Source organism: Leptonychotes weddellii, chromosome 12 (assembly GCF_054177405.1).
Source record: "Leptonychotes weddellii isolate Sample4059 chromosome 12, ASM5417740v2, whole genome shotgun sequence".
Taxonomy (NCBI): Eukaryota; Metazoa; Chordata; class Mammalia; order Carnivora; family Phocidae; genus Leptonychotes; species Leptonychotes weddellii.
Window position 1 is genome coordinate 12341659 of NC_138380.1, and position 23288 is coordinate 12364946.

Consider the following 23288-nt stretch of genomic DNA (forward strand, 5'->3'; position numbering starts at 1 on the left):
GCACCCCCCACCCCGCGTCGTGACTGCTGTCGCGCGCGCGCGTGTGTGTGTGAGAGAGAGACCAGGCCCATGGCCCCCGCACTCCCCACCCCGCGTCGTCGGGAGCCGTCGGGGCTGCCCGACTCGGTCGCCAGGGGGGCGGGCGTCTCGGCCGGCTCGGCCAGCGCGCGGGCGGAGAAGTACTGGGGTCTGGCGGGCGCGCGATTTCCAAACGCTCGGGGCTTCAGCGGGAGCTGCGCACGGCCCGGGTGTCTCCGCCCCCGTCCACTAGGTGAAGGCGCTTCGAGAGCCGCGAGGCGCTGCCCCGAAGGACGTGCCTGCTTCTCTCTCAAGCGCGGGAGACCCACTCTCGGGGTCCTCGCATCACCCCCTGCCTCGTCCCGCCCCCCGCCCCGGCCGCCGACGGAGCGGAGGAGCGGGCCCCGGAGCCCGGCCGCGGAGCCTGGCGGCTGCGCACAGCTGGGGGCCCTGAGGCCGGAAGGCGCCGAGCCCCCTCAGCTGCGGGCCGGTGGGCGTGGTGAGGCGGCACGGGTTCCGTTTTCTCGGGCCCCGGGGCGCTTTCGCTTTCGCTTTCGTTTCCAGCTGGCGTCTGCACCCCGCGGGAGCCGCCCGCCCAGCCCGCCTCGGCCGCCGCCGGCGTCCGGTCAGCCGCACTCCGACGGGCAGCACGCCCCCGCCGCCGCGGCCATGGCCCAGGCCGCCGTCCTCGGCGAGGTGACCCAGGTGCTGTGCGCGGCCGGGGGCGCCGTGGAGCTGGAGGAGCTGCGGCGCCGCTTGCGGGAGGGCGTCGGCGCCGACGCGCTGGAGCAGCTGCTGCAGGAGCGCGGCCGCTTCGTGGTGGCGACGCGGGCGGGCGCGGGCGGCGTGGTGCCCGCCAAGCGCGTCGTGCTGGCCGTCTCGGCGCTGCGCTTGTGCCGCGCGCACCAGAGCCCCAAGGCGGGCTGCGTGGGGCTGTGCGCGCAGCTGCACCTCTGCAAGTTCTTGGTCTACGGGGCCTGCAAGTTCATGAGGGCCGGGTAAGCGCCGCTCCGGGAGCCCGACGAGGGGCCCTGCCCTCCCAGCCCGCTTTGGGCCCCCCATTAAAGTGGGGGGACAACAGTAGGGGGCCGTTGCCCGGCCTCTCCGCCTTAGTTCTCGTCAGCGAACGTTTATTGAGCACCTACTGAATACCGGGCGCTGTGTGAGGGACCCGGGGTTTACGGTGTTCCCCCCCCCCCCCCGCCCAGCCGCAGAGAGTGACTTGGAGTGCGGTAGCCGGTGGGACACCCGGGGTGTGGCGGGGGTGGGGGGGGCTCTCCAGAGAAGCGGCCGCGGCTGGCTTCTGGCGCTCCACGAGGGCCCGCTCTCCAGAGCGAAGTCTGAGGGCCACACAGCCCAGGGCTTTCTCCGCCCGGCAGCCGAGGAATCTTAAAACCTGTCTCCACTCTTGCTCACTTGCTTACAAGCTGGCAGTGGCTTCTGTAGCATTTGGAAGAAAATGCGTGCTTCTGTTCAGAAGCTAGTCCATTTATGTAGAAGAATTGGCTCCTTTTTTCTTGACTTTTTTCCCTCTCTCTCCTCCCTCTCTTTTCTTTTCTTTTTTCCCCCCTGGCTTAACACAGTAGATGTTTCTTGCTCACATCAGGTCCACTAGTCAGCATGAGGTCGGGGTCTTGATCCATGCAGTCCTTCAGGGACCCAGGTTGGCGGACCTAGACTCCGCCGCCTCAAGCGTGGCTCTTAAGGCCATTCTGGGTATCAGGTTACAGGGAGCAGGTGGAGATGGGCGGTGGAGGGTTGGTGGGAGGTTTTTATATGGCCTGGTCTGGACGTGGTAGGTATCTTTCCACACATCCCCTGGACCACGAGATGTCTCATGACCCCCCTCATGCCTAGATGCAAGGGGGTGGGAGTAGGAAATGTGGTTCCCCCCCCCCCCCCCAGGCAGCTGCTCAGAAATAGCTTGATTAGAATATTCCAAGGCCCAGCTAAGACCTTAAGAGGGAGGGATGTGTTTGTGAGAAATTTGAGAGACGGGAAGTTGGTGTGAGTGTGGTGACAGGATGGGAGAGAGGTGATGGCTGTTTTCTTACTGTTGACTGAGAGATGACTCATACTTTTTTTTTTTTCTTATTATCGACTGAAGGATGATTCTTCCTTTTCTTTCTTATTGGCTGAGAGAGCAGGAGAAGTGTGCCCAGGGACAGCTAGCCAAGTCTCAAGCCTGGGAGCACGGTCAGGGTCCCAGGTGCTGGTTTGGGAGTTATTGATTGGTGTATGCCAACGCTGCAGCCCAAGGAGCAGGCCAGATCTGAGGTGGAGGCTGAGGGTGGAACCTCAGGGAAACTGGGCCTTCAGGAACTGGTGGAGAAGTGTCACCTCAGGGGAGAATTAGGAGCAGCATCTGGAGAAGAATGTGGACATGATAAATGATGGATAGATGGATTGAATGATGGGGATAACTGATGGATCTTGTTAATGTCGGTGTTTGGTAAAATAAAGACAGAAGCCCTGTTCTCCAGCCAGTTCCCAAAATTTGGAGTTGGATTGTGTTTGTCTTGGAAATCTGGAAGTCTGATACCTACTGGCCTAGATGATTCTGAGCTTTCTTTTTCATTCTTCTCGGTTCCATTTTCCTTCTGGTTCACCTAGGATGGTTTCTTGAACCTTCCTTCCCTGACTGCTTTTGGGTCACATAAGGGAGAGTGGGTGTGGTTGGCTGCCGTTTCGATGCTTTCCCTATTACTCTGCTTGTCTTCCTGAACCACAGCGTCAGCTGTTTCAGAAACAGATCATGGCTCCTGTTTTTGCTCATTGGTGACAGCTGGGAAGGGTCCCAGGTCCCTGACTTCTGTCCTGTGCTTAGGGGCAGTGAGCATGGTGGTTAAGAGCACAATCCCAAGACCAGCCTACCTTGTTTCAATCCTGGCTCTGTTCCTTACTAGCTCCATGATCTTGGGCAAGCGACTTTATATCCAAGCCTCAGTTCCCTCATCTGCAAAATGAGGATAATATCTAACTCACCTCATGGGCTTGTTGAGGACTGAATGACTTATAAAACCTTCAGGTAATCCCTCGTTTGTGATAAATGCTCAACAAGTTTTAGCAGCTGTTGTCACCATCCTCGTCATCGTAATCTTGGTGGCACCAAGTTTGCCTAGAATGTTTTTCTTTTCTCTCCTTGTTTGGTTCCTCAACCTAAATATTTGGCCCAGGCTTGACACCTTCCAGGCACTGTCCCTTGATTGCTTCTCCACTTCTCTCAGGCTCAGGAGGTGCCCCTCCTGTCTGCACTGATACATTCTGAGCACAGCTGACCTTGCACTTGCCCAGCCATTTTAGAATCCTTTCCATATCTGTCACTTCCACTAGAGTAGAAAAGGGGAAGAGTCCACATGACTCCACGGTTGTTGGGCTGTGCCGTGGAAGAGGGAAGTTGTCTTTTACTGAGATGGGGGAGCCTATGGAAGGTGCTGGCTTGGGGGAGTCAATCAGGGGTTCGGCTTTCTTTTGAAATGCTTATAATAAGCATGACCTTTGAGGTTTGGCAGTGTCTGAGTAAAGCAAATGATATTTGCCTAACTCTTCCGGGTCCTGGTGACCTGGGTGATCATTTGAAGACTTTGGATCATCAGGGCGTGGTGCCAGTGCCTGACTCACAGTGAATGTTCAACGGGGGCTTGTTAATGGAAAGAACAGAGGAGGGAAGCAGAGAAAAGGGCTGGGCCTCAAGGCACGAGTGGGTGTACACATACCTTTAACCATAGGTGTCCACGCTCATTTATTCAGCCATTGTTTAAGTGTCTGCTAAGTGCCCACTGACTGGCATGCTGTGACTGCTTGGGGAATGGCCCTGTCATTCTTACCAGACAGATAAGAGGTGCTGTCCTGGTCCCTAGAACTCGCAAGGTACTATCTCTTCCTTTGTAAATAAGCATTATGGTTTTTTCATTGTATAAACATGCTGATTTTTCTCTGGTGCTGCTAAGCAATGTCAAGAACTGTTGCTGAAAAATTATCTTAAAGACTGATTTTACTAGTTGTGTGAGTTTGTTCAGGCAGCCATAGCAAAGTACCCCAGACTGGGGGCTTAAATAGAAACTTCTCACAATTCTCAAGGCTGGAGGTCTAAGATCAAGGCAGGATTGATTTCTTTCTGAGGCCTCTCTCCTTGGCTTGCAGATGGTATTTTCTTCCTGTGTCCTTACATGTGTGAACCTGTGTTTTTATTTCATCTTCTTAGAAAATCTTCAGTCAGATTGGATTAGGTCCTCTACCCCAGCAACCTCTTTCTAACTTGATATGTTTGACTTTTTTTTTAACTTTTTAAAAGATTTTATTTATGTGAGAGAGAGTGTACAAGCAGGGGGGAAGGGCAGAGGAAAGGGAGAAGCAGACTCCCCGCTGAGCAGGGAGCTTGACTTGGGGCTCGATCCCAGGACCCTGAGATAATGACCTAAGCTGAAGGCAGACACTTAGCCAACTGAGCCACCCAGGTACCCCATTGATTACCTCTTTATAATCTATCTCCAAATACAGTCACTGGGGGGTTAGAACTCCAGCATAAGAATTTTGGGGAGGCGCAGTTGAACTGTGACACCAGCTCTGCTTCTTTGCAGGAAGAACTGTAGAAACAGTCACAGCTTGACGACAGATCACAACCTGAGTGTGCTGAGAACTCACGGTGTTGACCACCTCAGCTACAGTGAGCTCTGCCAGCTTTTGTTTCAGAATGACCCCTGGCTTTTGCCAGAGGTGAGTTCCAGGAGGGGGTGTGTATGTGTGTAAGTGATGGGGGAGAAGCCAGAAGGTTGGAAGATAGGAAATATTACGGCAGAAGAGAAGCCAAGGACCCCATAGTGACCACTGGGATCTGCTTGGAGGAGACCTGGATTGCATTCGTGGCTCTGCTGATTTTTATACCTGTGACCTTGGGCCAAACTTGGCCCGTCTGGAAGCCTCCTTTCCTTCTATTGTGTTTGGGCTGGCACCTCCTTTGCCGGGCTTCTTTGAGGTTGGGGGAGTCTGGCCGGTGGCTGGAGCAAGATGTTCCTTACATAGGGATGAGGGGATGAGAGACTCCCAGCCGGCTCCTCCCCATCTAGCAGGACTTGAAACCACGTGTTATTGCCAGACCCAGGGGGTCTGTCTGTGAGGAACTTTTTTAAGAGATGCTGACAGGCAGATGATGCTCTCTATACTAAGTCAGTTGCACCTAGGGAATTTTGAACTTTTGTTGATGTGGATTCTCATAATGCATTTCAGATGTTACCCAAATCTCGCTGCAGTGACTATGTACTAGTTTGGGTCCTCTGAGAAGCAGACACCAAGATGGGATCAAAGTGCAAGAGATGGAGTGGAGAGGGAGCAGAAGGTGGGGAGCCTCTGGGCAGTGATGTGGCAGGACTGGGGAAAGGAAGAGGCCTGGGTAGGAAGAGACCCTGACTGTAGCACAATTCAGGAGAGCTTCTGCCTGGCCAGTGGGAAGTTCTGAGCTAAAGTAGCTCATTGTTGCCTGGCAGCAGCCTATGGGAGCATGGTCTCTGTGTGAATAAGATGGTGGCTCCCGAGGGCAGCAGCAGATCTGAGTGGTGTGTCCTGTGGACAGCACAGGTTTGTGGGATGCTCTGGCACTGTTTCTGGGGTAAGGCTACAGAGATTAGATTGGCCTGTTTTAATGAAAATGCTTCCGTATTATTCAATTAAAACCACCCATTTGAGAAAGGCGCTACATGGCTTAGTGATGGGCACATAATAGGTATTAACTTTTTCCTTTTGCCTTTTGAAAATTAGTATTGATTTAATTCAGCTAAACTTTATTGACTATCCACTATGGGTTAGGCACTGGTGAGAAGGAGAGAAAAGACCCTGTTCTGCCCTTCCAGGAGGCACATTTACTGGGTGAGACAGACAAGTCAACATGTGATTGCAAGGCGCTGTTGTAGATGCTGCAGTAGAAGTCAGCACTCTGGTCTCTGGGGCACAGTTGGGGCGCCTGGGAAGGCGTCCTGGGTAGATGGTGCATGCTCTGAAGGCTGAAGGATGCATGAAGGATGCAGGTCTGGGAAGAAGGGGGCACAGAGAGGATGGAACTGGCATGGTCAGGGGACAGCATGTAGGTCAGCACAACTTGGATTTAGGATGGGAGAGGGAAGGAGGAGAAATGGGTGGATGGAGACTCATCCATGCAGCCTTCAGTATCATGGGAAGGGGTTGGGTTTGGGGGTTGTGTTTGGAGAGTGGGCATTAATGTTTTGGAGAGATCATCTTGTCAGTATGAAAAATGAATCAGAAAGTGACCAGTCTGGAGTGTGTAGCCTCTTGTGTACTTGGGTGTGCAGGTTGCTTCAGAACACAGTGCCAGCAACTGGGAGTTGTGACCATAAATTCGGACCCAGTGCAGCTTTCCTGCCAGGCCTTCTGCTCTCAGACTAGTCACCTTATCAGATGAGCAGTCGGGGGCTACCACCATGAATGGAGCACCTGCTATGTTCCAAGACGTTTGTATTAGCCACTTTGTGTATTTCCCATTTAATCCTCATGATAGCCTAGTGATGTAGGTGGCATTATTCCCATTTTAGGGATTAAAAAGCTGTAACTCAGAGCTAGTGAATGGCCTGCCTAAGGTCAGGCATCTTGTAAGTGGCAAAATCAATGTTAGGGCCTTTTCCCTTGGGGCTTCCATCCCCAGAGTGGAGTTCCTACTGATTTAAGTCTGGGTTCTGCAGCCCTCTGCTTCATTTCTACCTCTTGTTTAGTGTAATGCCTGTGAATTGCATAGGTAGGCCCTTGGTGGTCTCTGGCCTGTTCTCATCTCCAGGAATTTGGAATGTAGAGAAGGAGCAGTTGGTTCAAGTTCAAGTCCCAGCTTTACCAACAACCCAATTCAACAGACGTTGTACATGCCAAATGTAGATAGCTGTGTGACCTAGGGCAAGCTGGTGAACTTCTCTGACTTTCCATTTGCTCCTGAGAAATGAAAGGACTGTATTTGGCCTTCTCTAAGATGCTTTAAATACTCCGAGCCTCTTTGACCCTGAATTTCAGAAAAAGGAAGATGGTGAGATGAGGCCTGGCTTAGAGAGTGTTGGTGAGTCAATGGGGGAAGGTTGTAGGTGGAGTATGAGGGTTGTTAGCATGCTGCTATGTGAGTTACATTGAAATGTTTCCTATGAAGGGAGCAGCTCTGATCAGTTGGAAGTTCTTTGGATTTTCCCAGTGGAAGGGCTTATTCTGTACATTCTGTCTACCCAGTTCCCATTTTATCCAAGGGCATACATTAGCAGCCGTCCATCTAGAGTGGGGGATGTTCTCATAGCTCTGTGGCTTGTGAGGATGACAGAATCACAGCTTTGGCTACGTCTTTAGAGGAACCTCTTGTGACTGTGCGCTGGTCAGGAGGGAGGGTGGTGTCCTGTGAGGCCTTCCTAAGCTAGTGTTTTTTCCTTTTCTGTCAACAGATCTGTCTTCATTATAACAAAGGAGATGGACCATACGGCTCTTGTTCCTTTCAAAAGCAGTGTATCAAACTCCATATTTGCCAGTATTTTTTACAGGGCGAATGCAAGTTTGGCACTAGCTGTAAGAGATCACATGATATCTCTAATGCTGAGAATCTGGAAAAACTGGAGAAGCTGGGCATGAGCTCAGATCTGGTGAGCAGGCTGCCTTCCATTTACAGAAATGCTCATGACATCAAGAATAAGAACTCCACCCCCAGCAGAGGGCACCCTCCTACCCCGGGCCCACAGGGGACTTCTGGTAAGGCTCTGGACTGGGACGCTTGGATTCCACATTAATGGAATGTGTGACCTCGGGCTAGTCTGTGCTGCTTTTAGTAAAGTGCAGTTGATGATTTCTTCCCAGCTAGTGGGCGTTATGAAGATGAGTTGAAATCATAGCCATGAACAAGCAAGATATTCTAGACAAATGCCAATTCATGTTGACTATGAATGAATTCCCGACAGGTCTGATCTGCAGTGAATGAAGCCTATTTTAATTTCAGCTCTCTTCTTGACATGAATAAAGGGAATTTTTTAGTCCCTGTAAATTTGCTTAGTTCACTACTCCTCTCCAGCACCTAGACAGTGCCTGGCCCACAATGGGCACTCAGGCATTTGTTGAATGATCAAGAGTCTAGATTTTTTTTTTTTTAAGGAATATCAGGTTTAGTGACAGGCAAATGGGGGAAATTTTGAGCAGAGATTGCTTATTAAATAAGCATTTCTTTACCTATTATGTGGGAAATTAATAATGTAGTCCATTGGAGAAGTTATGACACATTGGGGTCCTTTGAATTTCACAGTATCAGCTGTTGGCTGGCCATTCTGGTTATCTGTTCTTTCAGTTAACAAATTTGTGTGCTTGCCACGTGCTAGCCACTGGCCTGGGCCCTGGTTATACATTGAAGACTAGGACACAGGGCTTCCCCCCGCCCCCTCACCCCCAGAATGTACAATCAAACCATTTGTTGGCTGTAGGATTTTAATAGACCTTTAATAGGGGTTATCTAGGATTTTTATTAGACCACTTCCTAAAATATCAGGTGAGTGCTAGGACTACCAGCAAACAAACTTAACACTCTAATCTTACCTGATTATTATATTTAAAAATTGTCCTTGCCATATGTGTTTTTTTCTTTACATTTTCTTCAGTTATTTTGGGTTAATTTCTTTCAATTGTGGGAAGCTAGAGGTAGACAGGTTTTGCTTTAAATATATCTTTAAGAGTGTCAATTGGATTATGGCCTTAGAAAGGGAGGGAAAGCTACCTGCCCTTGGGGAGCAAGGGAGGTGACCTCAAAGGCTCCAAAGGTGTGGGTTTTGAGTCCCACCCTGTGGGTGTCTTGAGGGGCCTATAAAAACAAAAAGGGAAATGAATAACAAAATAACAGGTGTTACTGAATACTGAAGGTTTACGAATGAGTTTTATGTGCTTGTATGGTGGGGGGGCGGTGGTAAATGTAATTGTTAGGTAAAGTCTCATTAAAGCACTACTAGGAGAGAGAAACTTTGAAATCACCTCCGTGCCTGTTTTATATTAAAATTCTTATAATTAACCTAAAGTTACTTCAGGAGGTTTCATTTTAAGATTAGGAGCATAGCCAGAGCTGAGAAAAAAGGGTCCCTCCACAGCATCCTGGATTTGGAAAGCTGCCGTGTGGTATTGGGCTCCCTGGCTCCTCCCTAAAAAGCAGAGGGTCCACTTACATGTCTGAGGGTAATTTCATCCTGAACATCACAGGATTTTGTAGGATTGCCTCGCCCACTTTTGTCTTCTGCAGAGAAATGAATTCTCTTTTCTCTCCTTTGTATCTTGAACTATGCTGACTCCACATCAGAAGCTTTGATGGATGCTGATACGTATTTGTGGTGTTTCTTTGTAGAAAGAAGAGATAGTTCAGGTTCTGTGTCCCCAAACACAGCTAACCAAGAGGAGAGTGATCAGATCTGCTTGTACCATATCCGAAAAAGTTGTAGCTTTCAAGGTAAGTCAGAGGAAGCCCCTTCATCGACTTGCAGGTGGGACAGCTGCTTCTCATTTCAAGAGTTCTGCCCTAAGGCTACCCTTCAAGGTCTTCTCCCCCATCCTGAGAGGGTTAGGGCCTTCTTAATTGTGAGCTGGGGTGGCATTTCTGCCAACCAATTTTACTGGGGAGTTGAGGATGGTAAGAATTTAATTTCTGGAAATCAGACTATAGGTGAGTTTTTGGGAACATACCGGATTCATGCAGCAAGTGTCAAGTGTTGCTGACCCTTGATCGCTTTGCATGAGGTCACAGACCTGCACAGATAGTGGGAACAGTCTGGTGGGAACAAATATGAGTGTCCCTCCTAAAGGGTAGTTGTAGACTTAGAAATGCCTCAGAAACCCAGAAAGCCCTCCCCGAGGAGGAGATGCCCCTGTGTGCTCTTGGGGAACAAGAACTTAAGTTAGGGGTTTCTCTCCATGGTCCCTCTTTTATCAGAAGTAGCAATTCTTGTGTGTACATGTGTATCTGTATTTTCACTAAACCTTTGTTTTCTTCTTCTTCTTGTCCTGGGCTTTGACTGAAGAAAGCTTCCTTCTCAAATTTGGTGACTCTTAAAAAAACAACCACCAAACTTCTTGTTTCGTTTTCAGTCTTTAAAAGCCACCCAAGCAATTCAGGACTACTTTCACTTTGTAAAAGAGTCCAATAATACAGAGTAAAGTCTGAAGCCCTCCTTCAGCCTTCCCCAAAGGTAAACACGTGCTGTGTGGTCATGATGCTTGTTTTGCATATTTTTCAACAGATGGGTACATGTGATAGGTACTCCTTAACGTGCTTTCTTTACTTAACATTGTGTCTTGGGATTTTTTTCCACCTTAGTGTGTGTAAGTCCACCTTATTTTTAAAAGCAACTGTAGTATCCAGTTAGAGTGATATTCCACTGAGCATCTGAGTACGCATGTGTATTTCCATACCTCGGTTCCTGGAAGCTGGAATGCTAGCTCAAGCATATATGTGTGTCATATATACATGTATGTTGTTTTTTTTTTTTAAAGAATTTATTTATTTGACAGAGAGAGATCACAAGTAGGCAGACAGGCAGGCAGAGGGAGAGGGAGAAGCAGGCTCCCTGCTGAGCATGGAGCCTGATGGAGGGCTCCATCCCAGGACACTGGGATCATGACCTGAGCCGAAAGCAGACGCTTAACTGAGCCACCCAGGTGCCCCTACATGTATGTTTTTATTTATTTATTTATTTAAAGATTTTATTTATTTATTTGAGAGAGAGTGAGAGAGACAAAGAGCACAGGAGGGGGGAGCGGGAGAGGGAGAAGCAGACTCCCCGCTGAGCAGGTAGCCCGATGCGGGACTCGATCCCGGGACTCCAGGATCACGACCTGAGCCGAAGGCAGTCGCTTAACCAACTGAGCCACCCAGGCGCCCACATGTATGTTTTTAAAATCAACATTATTGAGCTATAATTGACACACAGTAAAATTTTATTTTTTTATTTTTATTTTATTTTTTAAAAAAGATTTTATTTATTTATTTGACAGAGAGAGACACAGCGAGAGTGGGAACACAAGCAGGGGGAGTGGGAGAGGGAGAAGCAGGCTTCCTGCAGAGCAGGGAGCCTGATGCGGGGCTCAATCCCAGGACTCTGGGATCATGACCTGAGCCGAAGGCAGACGCTTAATGACTGAGCCACCCAGGTGCCCCCACACAGTAAAATTTTAAATATTTAAATTTTTTCAGTGTACACTGAGTTCTGGTAATAACAATTTAGAGATTGGAACAGTTTCCTAATTCTAAAAGTGTCCCTTTGTCCCATTACAGTTAATCCTCACCCCCCAATTTCCTGACCCCATGCAGCCCTCATGTACTTTTTGTCACTGTAGATTGGCCCTTTCTAGAATTTCATATAAATGGAATCATACAGCATGTATTCTTCTGTCTCTGTCTTCGCTCACTTAGCATGTTTGTGTGATTTGTCCACTCTGGCAAATAAGTAGTTTATTCTTTTTTATTGCTGAGTAGTATTCTGTTGCATGGATTGACTACGATTTGTTTATCCATTCATATGTTTGATGAACATTTGAGGGGTTTCAAGTTTTTGGCTTTTATAAATCTTTTATGAATACGTACAAGTTTTCATGCGGATCTCTGTTTTCACTTCTCTTGAGTGAAGGCCTAGATGTGGAATTACTGGAACATGTAAGTATGTGTTTAACTTTGTAAGAAACTGCCACTGTCTTCCAAAGTGGGTATACCTTCCCACCAGCAATGTAGGGGAGTTCGTTGTTCTGTGTTCTTGTTAACACTTGGTATTGTCACTCTTTTAAACTTTAGCCATTGTAATTAATGAGTAATGATATCTCATTGTGGTTTTAATTTACATTTCCCTGATGATAATGATATTTCATGTTTATTTTCATGTACTAACTGGCCATTTGTATGTCTTCTGTGAAGTATCTGGTTAAATATTTTGCTAATTTTTTTATATGACTGCTTGATTGAGGTATTCAGTATAATTCACATACCATGCAATTCACCCATTTAATATTTTTTAGCATAGTTATGGAATTGTGCAGCTATCATAAAGTCAATATTAGGTCATCTCATGAGCCCCAGAGAGGTGCTGTGCCCATTAACAGCCTCTGCATTCTCCCCGCCCCCCAGCTCCTGGCAACTACAGGTTTATATCCTCTCTCTATGGGTTTGCTTGGGTGTTTCATGTAAATGGAATCCTACAATATGTGGTGTTTTGTGACTGTTTTGCCCATTTTCTAATTGGATTGTTTGATCGCTCATTATTGAGTTGTGAGGGTTTTGAGTATTGTTTATACAAGTCATTGTCAGAGGTATTGAAAATATATTCTCCCAGTCTGTGTCTTTCATGTTCATTTTCTTTATGGTGTCTTTTGAAGAATAAAAGTTACAATATCGATGACTATTTTAGTATCTTTTTTTTTTTATAGTTTGTTTCTTGTGTCCTAAAAATCTTTGCCTGTTCCAAGCCCCCGAAAATGGCTCTATGTTGTTTTTTTTCTAGAAATTTTATAGGTTTCACTTTCATGTTTAGGTCTAGCTGTTGTTCTTGATCTGTTTACTCTAATTATTCCTTAGGTATTGATTCTTCTATGTGAGTTAGCTTCTCGTCTGTGTTATTTTTCCTCACGTGTTGGGTTACTCTTGGAGACATCCTTGAGAATTGTGGGGTCTGCTGGTGATGCGGATTCTGATCCAGGCTTAGTGGGGAAGAGACAGCATGTTTTGCTCGGTGGCGTGGGCTGCTGGCCTGTATCCTTGGAGTGGGGTGTGGGCTTTTTTTTTTTTTAAAGATTTTATTTATTTATTTGAGAGAAAGAGAGAGAAACAGCATGAGAGGGGAGAGGGTCAGAGGGAGAAGCAGGCTCCCCGCTGAGCCGGGAGCCCGATGTGGGACTCGATCCCAGGACCCCGGGATCATGACCTGAGCCGAAGGCAGTCGCTTAACCAACTGAGCCACCCAGGCGCCCATGGGGTGTGGGCTTTGATGGCTTCTCTTTCTCTCCAGCACTTCTGTCCACACTCACATGTTCATTGGGGCAAAGAACAAGGTTGCTGGGCACAAGCAGGGTGCAGAGAGACTGCCTGCTCAAGTGGGTGGGTCCCAGCTACTCTCATTGTGACTGGCCTGGGGTCTTTCTTGCTTTTTGTTACATATAACTCTGAGTTTGTTAAGGACACCCCCCCCAATACTTCCCACTTCCATAGCAGCTCTCTTCTGCATATTTTACGTGTGTTTTTCTCTCTTTAACTGTCAGTTTGATTCTGTGTGCTTCATATTTTAGGAATTCTTCAATGATGCTGGTCTTTTGATGGCACTATTTATTGTTTTCCAGCATTTTTGGATTTGTTCTTCTCTCCAGCCTGTCCTTTCAAGTGATGTAGGAAGGAAGGGTATGTGGATGTGGTACTTTGTTTCCCAAATTAATTTGTTTTGTGCAACTCACCTTCCAGAAAGCCTAGACTCTAGAATGCCACAACAAAGCAGGGAATATGAAAAGGAGGGAGAAGAAGTTGAGAAAGGGGACAAGAGGACCAGGGAGAGAAGGGGCCTCATTAGCTGGGACTCTGTTCTCACCTGCCACCATGGCTGTGGTGGCCTGTATGGCACCCTCTTTTCTTGGGCACCTTCTGGCTTGTGAGTGATGTGGGCTCCACATTGAGCTCACAATAAGAACTGGAGGCCCCAGGACCCTGTGTCCTTCCCAAGGAAGTGTCAGCCTGGAGAGCAGTGGGTGATGTGCTTTCCCTGAAGGGGGCCTTCTTAAGGGGAGAGTCTTTCTTTAGGCTGTCCGGGACTCACCTGAGCCGGGGTCTATAGGTGTAGTTACTGAACACTGATTATTAACCCTGATCATTTTCTTAGTGCCCTTCAGGGAGGGAACAAGAAATCTTATTTGGTTATGACCTCTGTGGCCTTATCTATCCAGGTTGGGCCCTTCATCATCATCCTATTGTACATACCCCTGGTAGAGAGTCCAAGAGGTCTCCTGGCTTGGTGTAGGCCCTCCATGCTGTAACTCAGGACAAGTCAGGATGTCCTGAGTGGCCAGAGTGGCTGAACCCAGCCTTGGTGAACTTGGGAATTGCCTCATTTAGGGTCTCTCTTATTCTCTGAGTCCTCTTGGCTGGGTGTTCTTGTCTGCCCTGCCTGCCTGGCCTCAGGCCTGGGCTTTGACAACCCCAGGCAGCCTGCTCACCTTCCTCCATGGTCCTCCCCAACCAAGGTAACTTTTGTAGAGTCTGTGGGGAAGAAGTGGCATTGAGAGTGCCTGAAAGGCTGCGTACAATTTTATTATTATTTTATTTATTTATTTTTAAAGATTTATTTATTTTAGAGAGCGAGGTGCATGTGCAAACGTGGGGGGAGGGGCAGAGGGAGAGAATCTTTCAAGCAGACTCCCCATTGAGCATGGAGCCCAAGTGGGTTCGATCCCATGACCCTGAGATCATGACTTGAGCTGAAATCAAGAGTCAGACGCTTAACTGACTGAGCCACTCAGGTGCCCCTACATAGAATTTTAGAAAATTTTAATTTTTTTCAAGTGTCAAATTAGCCATGCTTCATTGTCATTATTTTGAAAGATGAATTAAAGATGCACAAAGGACAGCCAGTAAGAAGTGTTTCCTTCATACCTCTTTTTTCTGGCACCCAGATCCCCTCCAGAAACAATCATTGTTAACCAGTTCCTTGACTATCCTTCCATAAAGATTTTATACATGCCCAAGTATGTATGTCCCGTCGGTTTCCTTCTCACATAAGTGCACTACGCACACTGTTATTTACCTTTTTCCACTTAACTAGACATTTAGTTTTTTGGAATATATTCTTGTGGTTCAGAATTCCGAAGACATAGAAAACAACAGAAATCTCTCGTAACTTTGGTGACCCAATTCCCCTCGGCAAGGAATAATATGTGTGTATCTATGTATTCAGTCAGAGTATCTCTAATTTTTCTTTTCTATTTTTTACCCAAATAGAGGCATTCTGCACCTTGTCATGTATCTTTCTACCTAATAGCATATACCGTGGAGGTAGGTCCATATCAGCGTACAAAGAGCTTCCTGCTGCTTTTCTTTCCAGTCTGCCTTTCCTCTCTGGGGATGTACCAGAACCTCGTATAGGATAATGAAAGGTAGAGAGAGAAAGTGTTGGGTGCATTCCAGATGAGACAGGCAGGATGTGGTAGGAGAGACAGAGGTCCCAGGGAGCACAGGGAAGATGTAGGGGGACTGGCTGGCTGGGAACTGTAGAGCTGGGCCATTCTGTGTATTTTGGCAGGGGTAGGGCATTATGTATAAACACCTTCAGGGATATGGAGGTGTGTTGAGGGGGTATGTTAGCAGCCAGAAGATCAAAGTGGGCTGGAGCCACACTGCTGACTTACCTGTGGTCAGATGTGTCAGGGTTCGGATGGATTTCTTTTTTTTTCTTTTTTTAAAGATTTTATTTATTTATTTGAGACAGAGAGAATGAGAGACAGAGAGCACGAGAGGGAGGAGGGTCAGAGGGAGAAGCAGACTCCCCGCCGAGCAGGGAGCCAGATGCGGGACTCGATCCCGGGACTCCAGGATCATGACCTGAGCCGAAGGCAGTCGCTTAACCAACTGAGCCACCCAGGCGCCCTCGGATGGATTTCTAGTAGAGATGAATCTGGCTCCATTTTTGGTGTGACCGCTTCTTGTCCACATGCTACATGTATAGTGATAATGGGTCATCAGACTGCCTCCTGCAGTCTGATTGGCTTTCTCACTATCAGCTTCTTTACTGGTGAGATGCAATTCATACATGATGTAACCTACCAACATATGTGTTTTTAAAAATTGACGTAATGTTCTGTTAAAAGAGGAGGCATAAAAGGGAAGTGTGTATAATAAAACACAGTATTTCAATATTTAGATGCTCAGGTATGACTGCACTAAAAATGACTCCCCCACAGATCTCCGAAGTGTTCCTAGGTCAGTGGGCAGCACCACATCCATTGAGAACCACGGCACTAGGTCATGCTGTGTCTTGCCAAGATGTCTTAACATCTTTATATTCTTATTTTAGATAAGTGCAATAAAGTTCACTTCCATTTGCCGTATCGATGGCAGTTCTTGGACAGAGGCAAGTGGAAGGATTTGGACAAGATGGAGCTTATTGAAGAGGCATATAGCAATCCCAGAAAAGACAGGTATGAAATATGTCACTTGGGTCTGCTGTGTGCCTGGGCTTTTGTGTGCAGTGTGGGGAGTTTAGACACAGCAGAGTTGAGGTTTGATCACACACACACACACACACACACACACCACCCCTCCCCCAGCCTAGAGTTGAGGTTTGATCTCTCACACACACACACACACACACACACACACACACACCACCCCTCCCCCAGCCTGGTCCAGAGGTGACAGTTCTGGGCTGGAAACTGGAAGTTAATGTTCATACTGCAGTTTGGTGCCTCTGTTTTTCCACCTTTCTCTCCTTTAGGGAGGAGCTGTGGGGAAAGGAGATGGTGGTATCAAGTAAGTTTTGAATCATTTGCTGCTGGGATTGATCATATACCTATATCCACATTGATTACTGCAGAAAAGCGAGAGGCATTCATTTGTGAAATTTTAGCCATTTTGTGTAAAGTCCTGCAGCTGAACTACTGTTTATTGTTCGGCTTTTAACTTTTTAATTTTTCTAAGCGTGTCTCACTATTTTCACTTAGTCAATTCAGAGTGAATTGGCAAGTCCCGGGGAGGCTTATTTTCAAATACTCCTCATATTGTGGATTGAACTTGCTAAAATATGTTGCCAAGAAGAGAATTTAAGCCTACTTTTTAAGTGGGGAAAAATAAATTTGTGCTTAGAGTGCAGTTATGCACAAATGGCTTCTGGTAAAGTATGTGAAACAAATTGTTCCCATTTGGAAGATGAATTGGCTCACATATTCCCCCCTCTCTCTTTTTCTGAGGAAATTGCACAGATAGTAATTGTATAGTTCACTGAGTCTTGACAAATGCATGTGCTCATGTAGCGGGACACTCTTATCCAAGTAGAGCTCATTTTCATCACCCCAGAAAGTCCTCTCCTGTCCCCTTTGCATCCGTGCCCACCCATGGGCCACCATTGTTCCAACATCTGTCACCACAGATTAGTCTCGCCTGCTCTTGAACCCCATCTAAATGGAGCCTTACCCTCTCTTCCACCATGACTAGTGCCTTTCTCTCAGTGCTCTGTTCTCAAGACTGAGCCACATTGTGCTTGTCTTCTGGTGCACATGCGCGAGGGCTTCTGTGGGGCAGATGTTCGGGGATGAAACTGGGGGGGGTGGGGGTGGGCTGGGTCCACCTTCAGCTCTGCCAGGTGATGCTAAATTGTTTTCTGAAGTGATGGCGCCGCTTTCCACCCCCATTCACAGTCTGTGGTGACCGTCTCCCTAATGTTTGGTATTGTTTGCCATCTGAACTTTTCCCAGCCTGGTGCCTCCGCTTGCATATCTCTGGGTCCTAACGAGGTAAAGTATCTCTTCACATGTTTATGGGCCATTTGTGCTTCCTCTGAAGTGTCTGTCCTTGTAGTTTGCTTGTTTTGTTGAAGGGGAAGGTTGTGTGTTTAGTTAGTTTTAGGAATTCTTTAAATTTCTGGATATTAAATGTGCATTGAAAATAAACTCTTCCTGTCAGCTTATGGTATATTTTAATATAGAGAAGTACTTATCCATCTTTTTCCTTTATGGTTTTGTACTTTTTGAGTCCTAAGAAGTCCTTCCTTATCCCAAGACCATAAGAAAATCTTTCTAAATTTTCTTTAAAAAGTCTCAATGTTTTAAGGACTGTCTCAATGTTTTACTCTTTCACTGGTGAAATATGAGTCCACTTTCATTCTTACACAGATGAATTAACCAGTTTTGCCAAAACTGCTTTTTAAAAACATATTTAATTTAAAAAATTTAAAATTGTGGCAATAATACACACATAAAATAAATTTGGCATCTTAACCATCTTTAAGGGTACGCTGCAGTGGTATTAAATTCACATTGTTGGGCGGCCATCCCCACCATCCATTGCCAGCAGTTATTTTTAAACCCATCAGAATTGAACCAGATTTGGCAGAATGTTAACACATTTTATAGCTTATTTTCAGACTCATGTGCCAAATACCACTTGTTTAAGTAAGCCGTCTCTTCTCCACGGATTTCCAGTGCTACTTGTGGCAGGTGCGGAATTAGCAAATATACCCAAGTCTGTTTCTGGCCTCTTCTCTTCCGTTGGTCTGTCTGTCTCTGTGCCACAGTCTTACCTAGTGGAGCTTTAGAGGACGTGTTGGCATCTGGTAAGGCAATCTCCCATTTTATCTGTCTTTGAACTGCCCATGCTCTTGGTCTTTTGCTCCTCTTTAGAAATTTCTAAATCTCACTGGTTTATCCTGTTGTGATTTTTGAAAGTGAAATTGCACTCAATTTTGAAATTGAAATTGACAGTCCTAGAAGAATTGACATCATAATGATGCTGAGATTTTCTCTTGATTTACATGATAGTATCTGATTTATTTAAATCTTTTAAAATACCTTTCAGTAGTTCTGTAATTTCTCCATTAAGGTCTTGGATATCTTTTGTTAGAGAATTACTTTTTTTTCCTGGTGTATTGAGCTAGAATTGACCTACAGCAGTGTAGAAGTGTAAGGTGTGCAGCATGATGACTTGATAGATGTATATATTGCATAACGACCACCACGATAAGTTTAGTTAACCTCCCTCACTTCATACAGTTACAAAAACAATTTTTTCCTTATGATATGACGAGAGATTTTAGGATTTATTCTTTTAGCAACTTTTAAATATGCCATAAAACATTGCTAACTATAGTCATCATGTTGTACATTGCATCCCCAGTAAAAAAATTTTATGTTTCTTTCTGCTGATGCACAGAAATGACAAAACTTTTGTCAACTGTTGTATCTTGCAACTTTACTAAAATATTTTAACTCAGAAGACTCTACTAATAATTTGAATTAACTATAATTCAAAGTTGTCTATGTTACTCTTCATGTCTACCTAGAAATTAATTTCTGTGAATAGCACTTTTTAAAAGATTTTACTTATTTGAGAGTGCGAGAGTGAGCACAAGTGGGGGGCATAGGGTGAGGGAGGGGGAGAGGGAGAAGCAGACTCCCCGCTGAATAATGAGTCCGATGCGGGCCTTGATCCCAGGACCCTGGAATCATGACCTGAGCTGAAGGCAGAGGCTTAACCGACTGAGCCACCCAGGCGCCCCTGTGAATAGCATTTTAATTTCTTTCTTTTTTATTCTTATGCATGTTCTTTTTATTGCTTTATTGTAGTGGCTAGGACCTCCTGTGCCATGCTGAATGTAAGTGGTGACAGCTGGAATATTATTTTTTCTTATTTTTTCCCTTGATTTTAAAAGGAGTAATTATTAAATGTTTCACCTGAAGCAGGAGTGAATGTTTGGAACCTTTGGCCTTGCTAACAAATCCTAATTTTATTCCTAGTATTCTGGGAGGTTTTTTTTTTTTTTTTAATTGTGTATAAAAATTGAATTTTATTGAGAGCTTTTTCTGTATTAAGAGCCCATGTTTTGTTCTCCTTTACTTGTTAATGCAGTTAATGACATTAATTTTCTGTTGATAAGTCCACCACATTTCTAGGCTTAAGTCATAGTTAATGCAATTCTCTCTCCCTCTCTCTCTCTCACACACACACACACACACACACACACTCTCTCTCTCTCTCTCTCTGCTGAATTTGGATGGCCAGTAGTTAATTTAAGATTTTTGCATCCATGTTTGAGTGAGATTGGTCTATAATTTTTTCATATTATCTTGACCTGGTTTTTATATTAAGAAGTATCTAACCTCATAAGGATGGGATTGGGATGGTTTCTTTTTCTGTTCTCTGAAAAAAATTATGTAAAGTTAGAATTATTTTTTCCTGAATGATTAAGCATGTGTCTATAAGAATATCTAGGTGCAATATTTAATTTATGGGAAGATTTTAAACCACTGACCAGTGTCTTAAAATTGTTAGAGGATCAGTCAGGTTTTCTATTTTTCTTGAGTCAGTTTTGGTAAATTTTTGATTTTTTTCAGGAGTTTGTTTATTTTACTTATTGTCAAACTAATTGTCATAAAGTTGCTTATAATATCCCTTTTAGTATCTATGGCATTTTTAATTTTTTACCTTATGTATTTCTAATATTCTTTTTTCCTTGATCAGTCATGCAGAGATTAGTTTTATTTTCAGAGAATTTTAATTTTATTATTAGTATTATTATTTTTTATAAGAACCAACTCTCCTCCCCTCCTCCCACGTGGAACCTTTTTTCCCCTTAAGATGTGTGTCCCATTTATGTTCACATCTACCGTTTGAGCCTCTAGAAGACCACAGGTGGAATCTGAGTGTTCACTTGGCTGGTGGAGATTTCGGGTTTACCTCTCACGTTCTTTTGCAGGATCTTGTGTGCTGAGTTAGCCAGCAACTTTCACTTCGATTGCCTAGACTTTGACTCCATGATGTTTGGCGCTGCACCAGCCCGCCGCCTCTCCACAGCCTCCTCAGTTACTAAACCTCCACACTTCATCCTCACCACCGACTGGGTTTGGTACTGGACTGACGAGTTTGGTTCTTGGCAGGAATATGGAAAACAAGTAAGTGTCATGGAAAGAGGGCAAGTGTTTTCCCCCAAGGGTCCATGATGGAGGAGCTGTTCCAGACATGAGCATGAGGGTTGTTCTGGACAGTCCTTGGAGAGTCCTTGACAGAGCCAGAGATCCCCAGATCCCCCTATGACTCACTTGCTTTGGGGGAATAAGGGCAAAACTAGTGAATTGTTCCTTTGTATGAGGTTCTGTCTTTGAATGTGTAGGTATCTGTTGGCCTCATGAGAACTGAGTGACTGTAAATTACAGTAAGATGACTTTTCTTCATTGGTTTTGTTAAATGGCAAAGAAAGATGCCTCTCTTACTGTCGAACAGGTAGCTCCAGAGGAAGTGCCTGTGTGTGCAGGAGAGTTTGTGTAGCTGCACAATAAACTTTTAAGGCTTTTTGAAGGTGGCTTTCTGCCTTCTCTGTAGCAGCAACTTCACAGAACGTGGGCAAGTGTGAGAAAATGGATTTATTTCAGGTATTGATTTGGAATCTGGATCTCATTGCTGCTGTTAATTATTTGAAGATGTTCATGGCTGGATCAGATTAGAGGGAGCCCCCTGGTCACCTGTAGAGGTACAAGGATAGGGAGGTCACCACGTCTATAGGGACAGCTTTCCAAAATGAATATTGGGATATGTGGTCTGATAGACATTTATACTCTTCCAGGTTGTAAGAGGCTATATAAAAGCCTGAGATTCTTGTTCTTGCCTGCACCTGGAATGTCGTCTTGTCTGGGAACACTGTAATGAGAGTTGCATGAGAGCAGGGAGTTAGGTCTTTCTTGTGCCACCGGTGTGCCCCGTGTGGAGGATAGTGCCTGTACCTAGCAGGTCCTCAGGGCACAGACATTGGCTGGCTGAAGGACAGAGTATTTGCTGCCCTCTAGATAGTTGGTCATGGTCACTCTCAGTAGGGGCCTTGAGCCCCTTGAGCCCTCATCTGCTTCCCCTCTACATCCTCCAGTGCCTGCCTTTCCTTGGTGGCTGTTCCATCTGCCCTCTTTCCCACCCATCTCCCCCTCTTGAGCATCCTGGGGTTTCTTCCGGCTTCCTTGCCATGTGAATTTGTTCAAGGAGGCTCCCCGGCATTGTTCTTGGTTTGGTCAGGAGCAGGAGGGGAGAGGTCATGCCTGGCATGGAGGAGCAGGAGAGAATGCGGGGCTGGTTATGCTCTGTGAATGGAGCTTAGCTTACCTGGTGACATCATGGAGGAACCCATGGCAGGTGAGAAGCACTTAGCAAATGTGACAACGTCTCACATTTCGTTTTGTGATTTGTCCCCCTTCTTGGGGAGCTGAGTGGGATGACATGAGACCCTAGGGACACCTATGCAAAAGTATGTTTCCCTGGGTGACTTTGCAAACTGGATTGTCACGACTTTAGGAAGTGGGGGCCTTTCTCCTCCAAACAACCCATACTTAGGGCTTTCCCTTTTTCCTTTCTATGCTGCTACTTCCTTCTTGAAGTATAGTCAGTATATAACATCTTTTAGAACAGTGAGAATCTCTGGGAATGACCTGGATGCATCACATGCTGGGGTACAGATGCACATGTGTGGACTCAGTGACTTTTGGTTGTGTGGTCTCATTTGGTACCATCAGCTGGATCCTCTCATAGGGTGGCCTGTCCGTTCTAGCTTTTCCTTTCCCTCACACACTTCTGGTGTCACCCCATATTTGGATTTCTTTCTTAGTTTTCTGCTAATTGCCAGTTGAGGATCATTTTCTTTTGATTCAGGGAAGCTAGGTTCTTTTCTGCCTGAGCTCAGGATGTACAGGCCAATTTCAGGTCCACAATTGCCTCCACCCTATATTAATTTCCTGAGGCAGCCATAACAAAGTACCACAAACTGGGTGGCTTGGAACAACAGTGATTCATTGTCTCACAGCTAGATACTGGAAATCAAGGTGTCAGCAGGGCCATGTTCCCTTTGAAACCTGTTAGGAATCATACTTGCCTCTTCCTAGCTTCTGGTGGCTTCCCTGGCTTGTGGGTGCTTCGGTCCAGTCTCTGCCTTGTCATCAAGTGGCCTTCTCCCTGTGTCCGTTTGCACATGGCATGGCTGTTCTCCTACAAGGACATAGGTTATGTGGGTTAGGAGCCCATCCTACTCCAATATAATCTCATCTTAACTAATTACACCTGCAGTGAGGTCAAGTTTTGAGGCACTAGAGTTAAGACTTCAGCTTATATCTTTTTTGGTGATGGGCGTGGCACAATTCAATTCATAGCCTAATCTTGGGTATAAAGGTATTACTGTTCTTGGCCCACTGAATTTTCCTGTGTTAACCTTGACCTCCCTGAGGTGTTGGGCTCCAGGATGCCTTACCCTGACCTGTATCCTCTTTGGATCATTCTCAACAGGCTTCTCCTGTCAGTTGATATTTGGCATTTTTTTTTCCCCCTTTCCTGTGATCTTTGCCTTGATCTAAAACCTCTACAATTGCCCTCACCCTTTTGTACCTGAACAACCCATCCATCTCTACTGGAAAGGAAAGACCCCTGTTTATTCCTCTACTTGCCAGGATCTGACTTCTGTTCCTGTTACTTGTCACTTTTCATGGAGTGCCCGTAGGAGGTGGGGCCCTGCCGGGCATAACCCTTGCTGTGCTATAGACGCTGGCAAAGGGTCAAGGGCCCAGGTGCC

General features: G+C 46.0%; 1 protein-coding gene across 1 annotated transcript in view; it reads left to right on the plus strand.

Annotated features, from left to right (window-relative positions):
- Positions 1–625: 625 nt before the first annotated feature.
- Positions 626–23288, plus strand: part of PARP12 (poly(ADP-ribose) polymerase family member 12) — a 38303-nt gene continuing 15640 nt past the window's right edge. Inside the window, exons 1-6 of the mRNA XM_081799999.1 lie at positions 626–1016; positions 4599–4734; positions 7440–7740; positions 9365–9466; positions 16053–16176; positions 20445–20640. Of these exons, the coding sequence (XP_081656125.1) occupies positions 688–1016; positions 4599–4734; positions 7440–7740; positions 9365–9466; positions 16053–16176; positions 20445–20640 (1188 nt within the window). The 5' untranslated portion in view covers positions 626–687. The remainder of the gene's footprint in view (positions 1017–4598; positions 4735–7439; positions 7741–9364; positions 9467–16052; positions 16177–20444; positions 20641–23288) is intronic.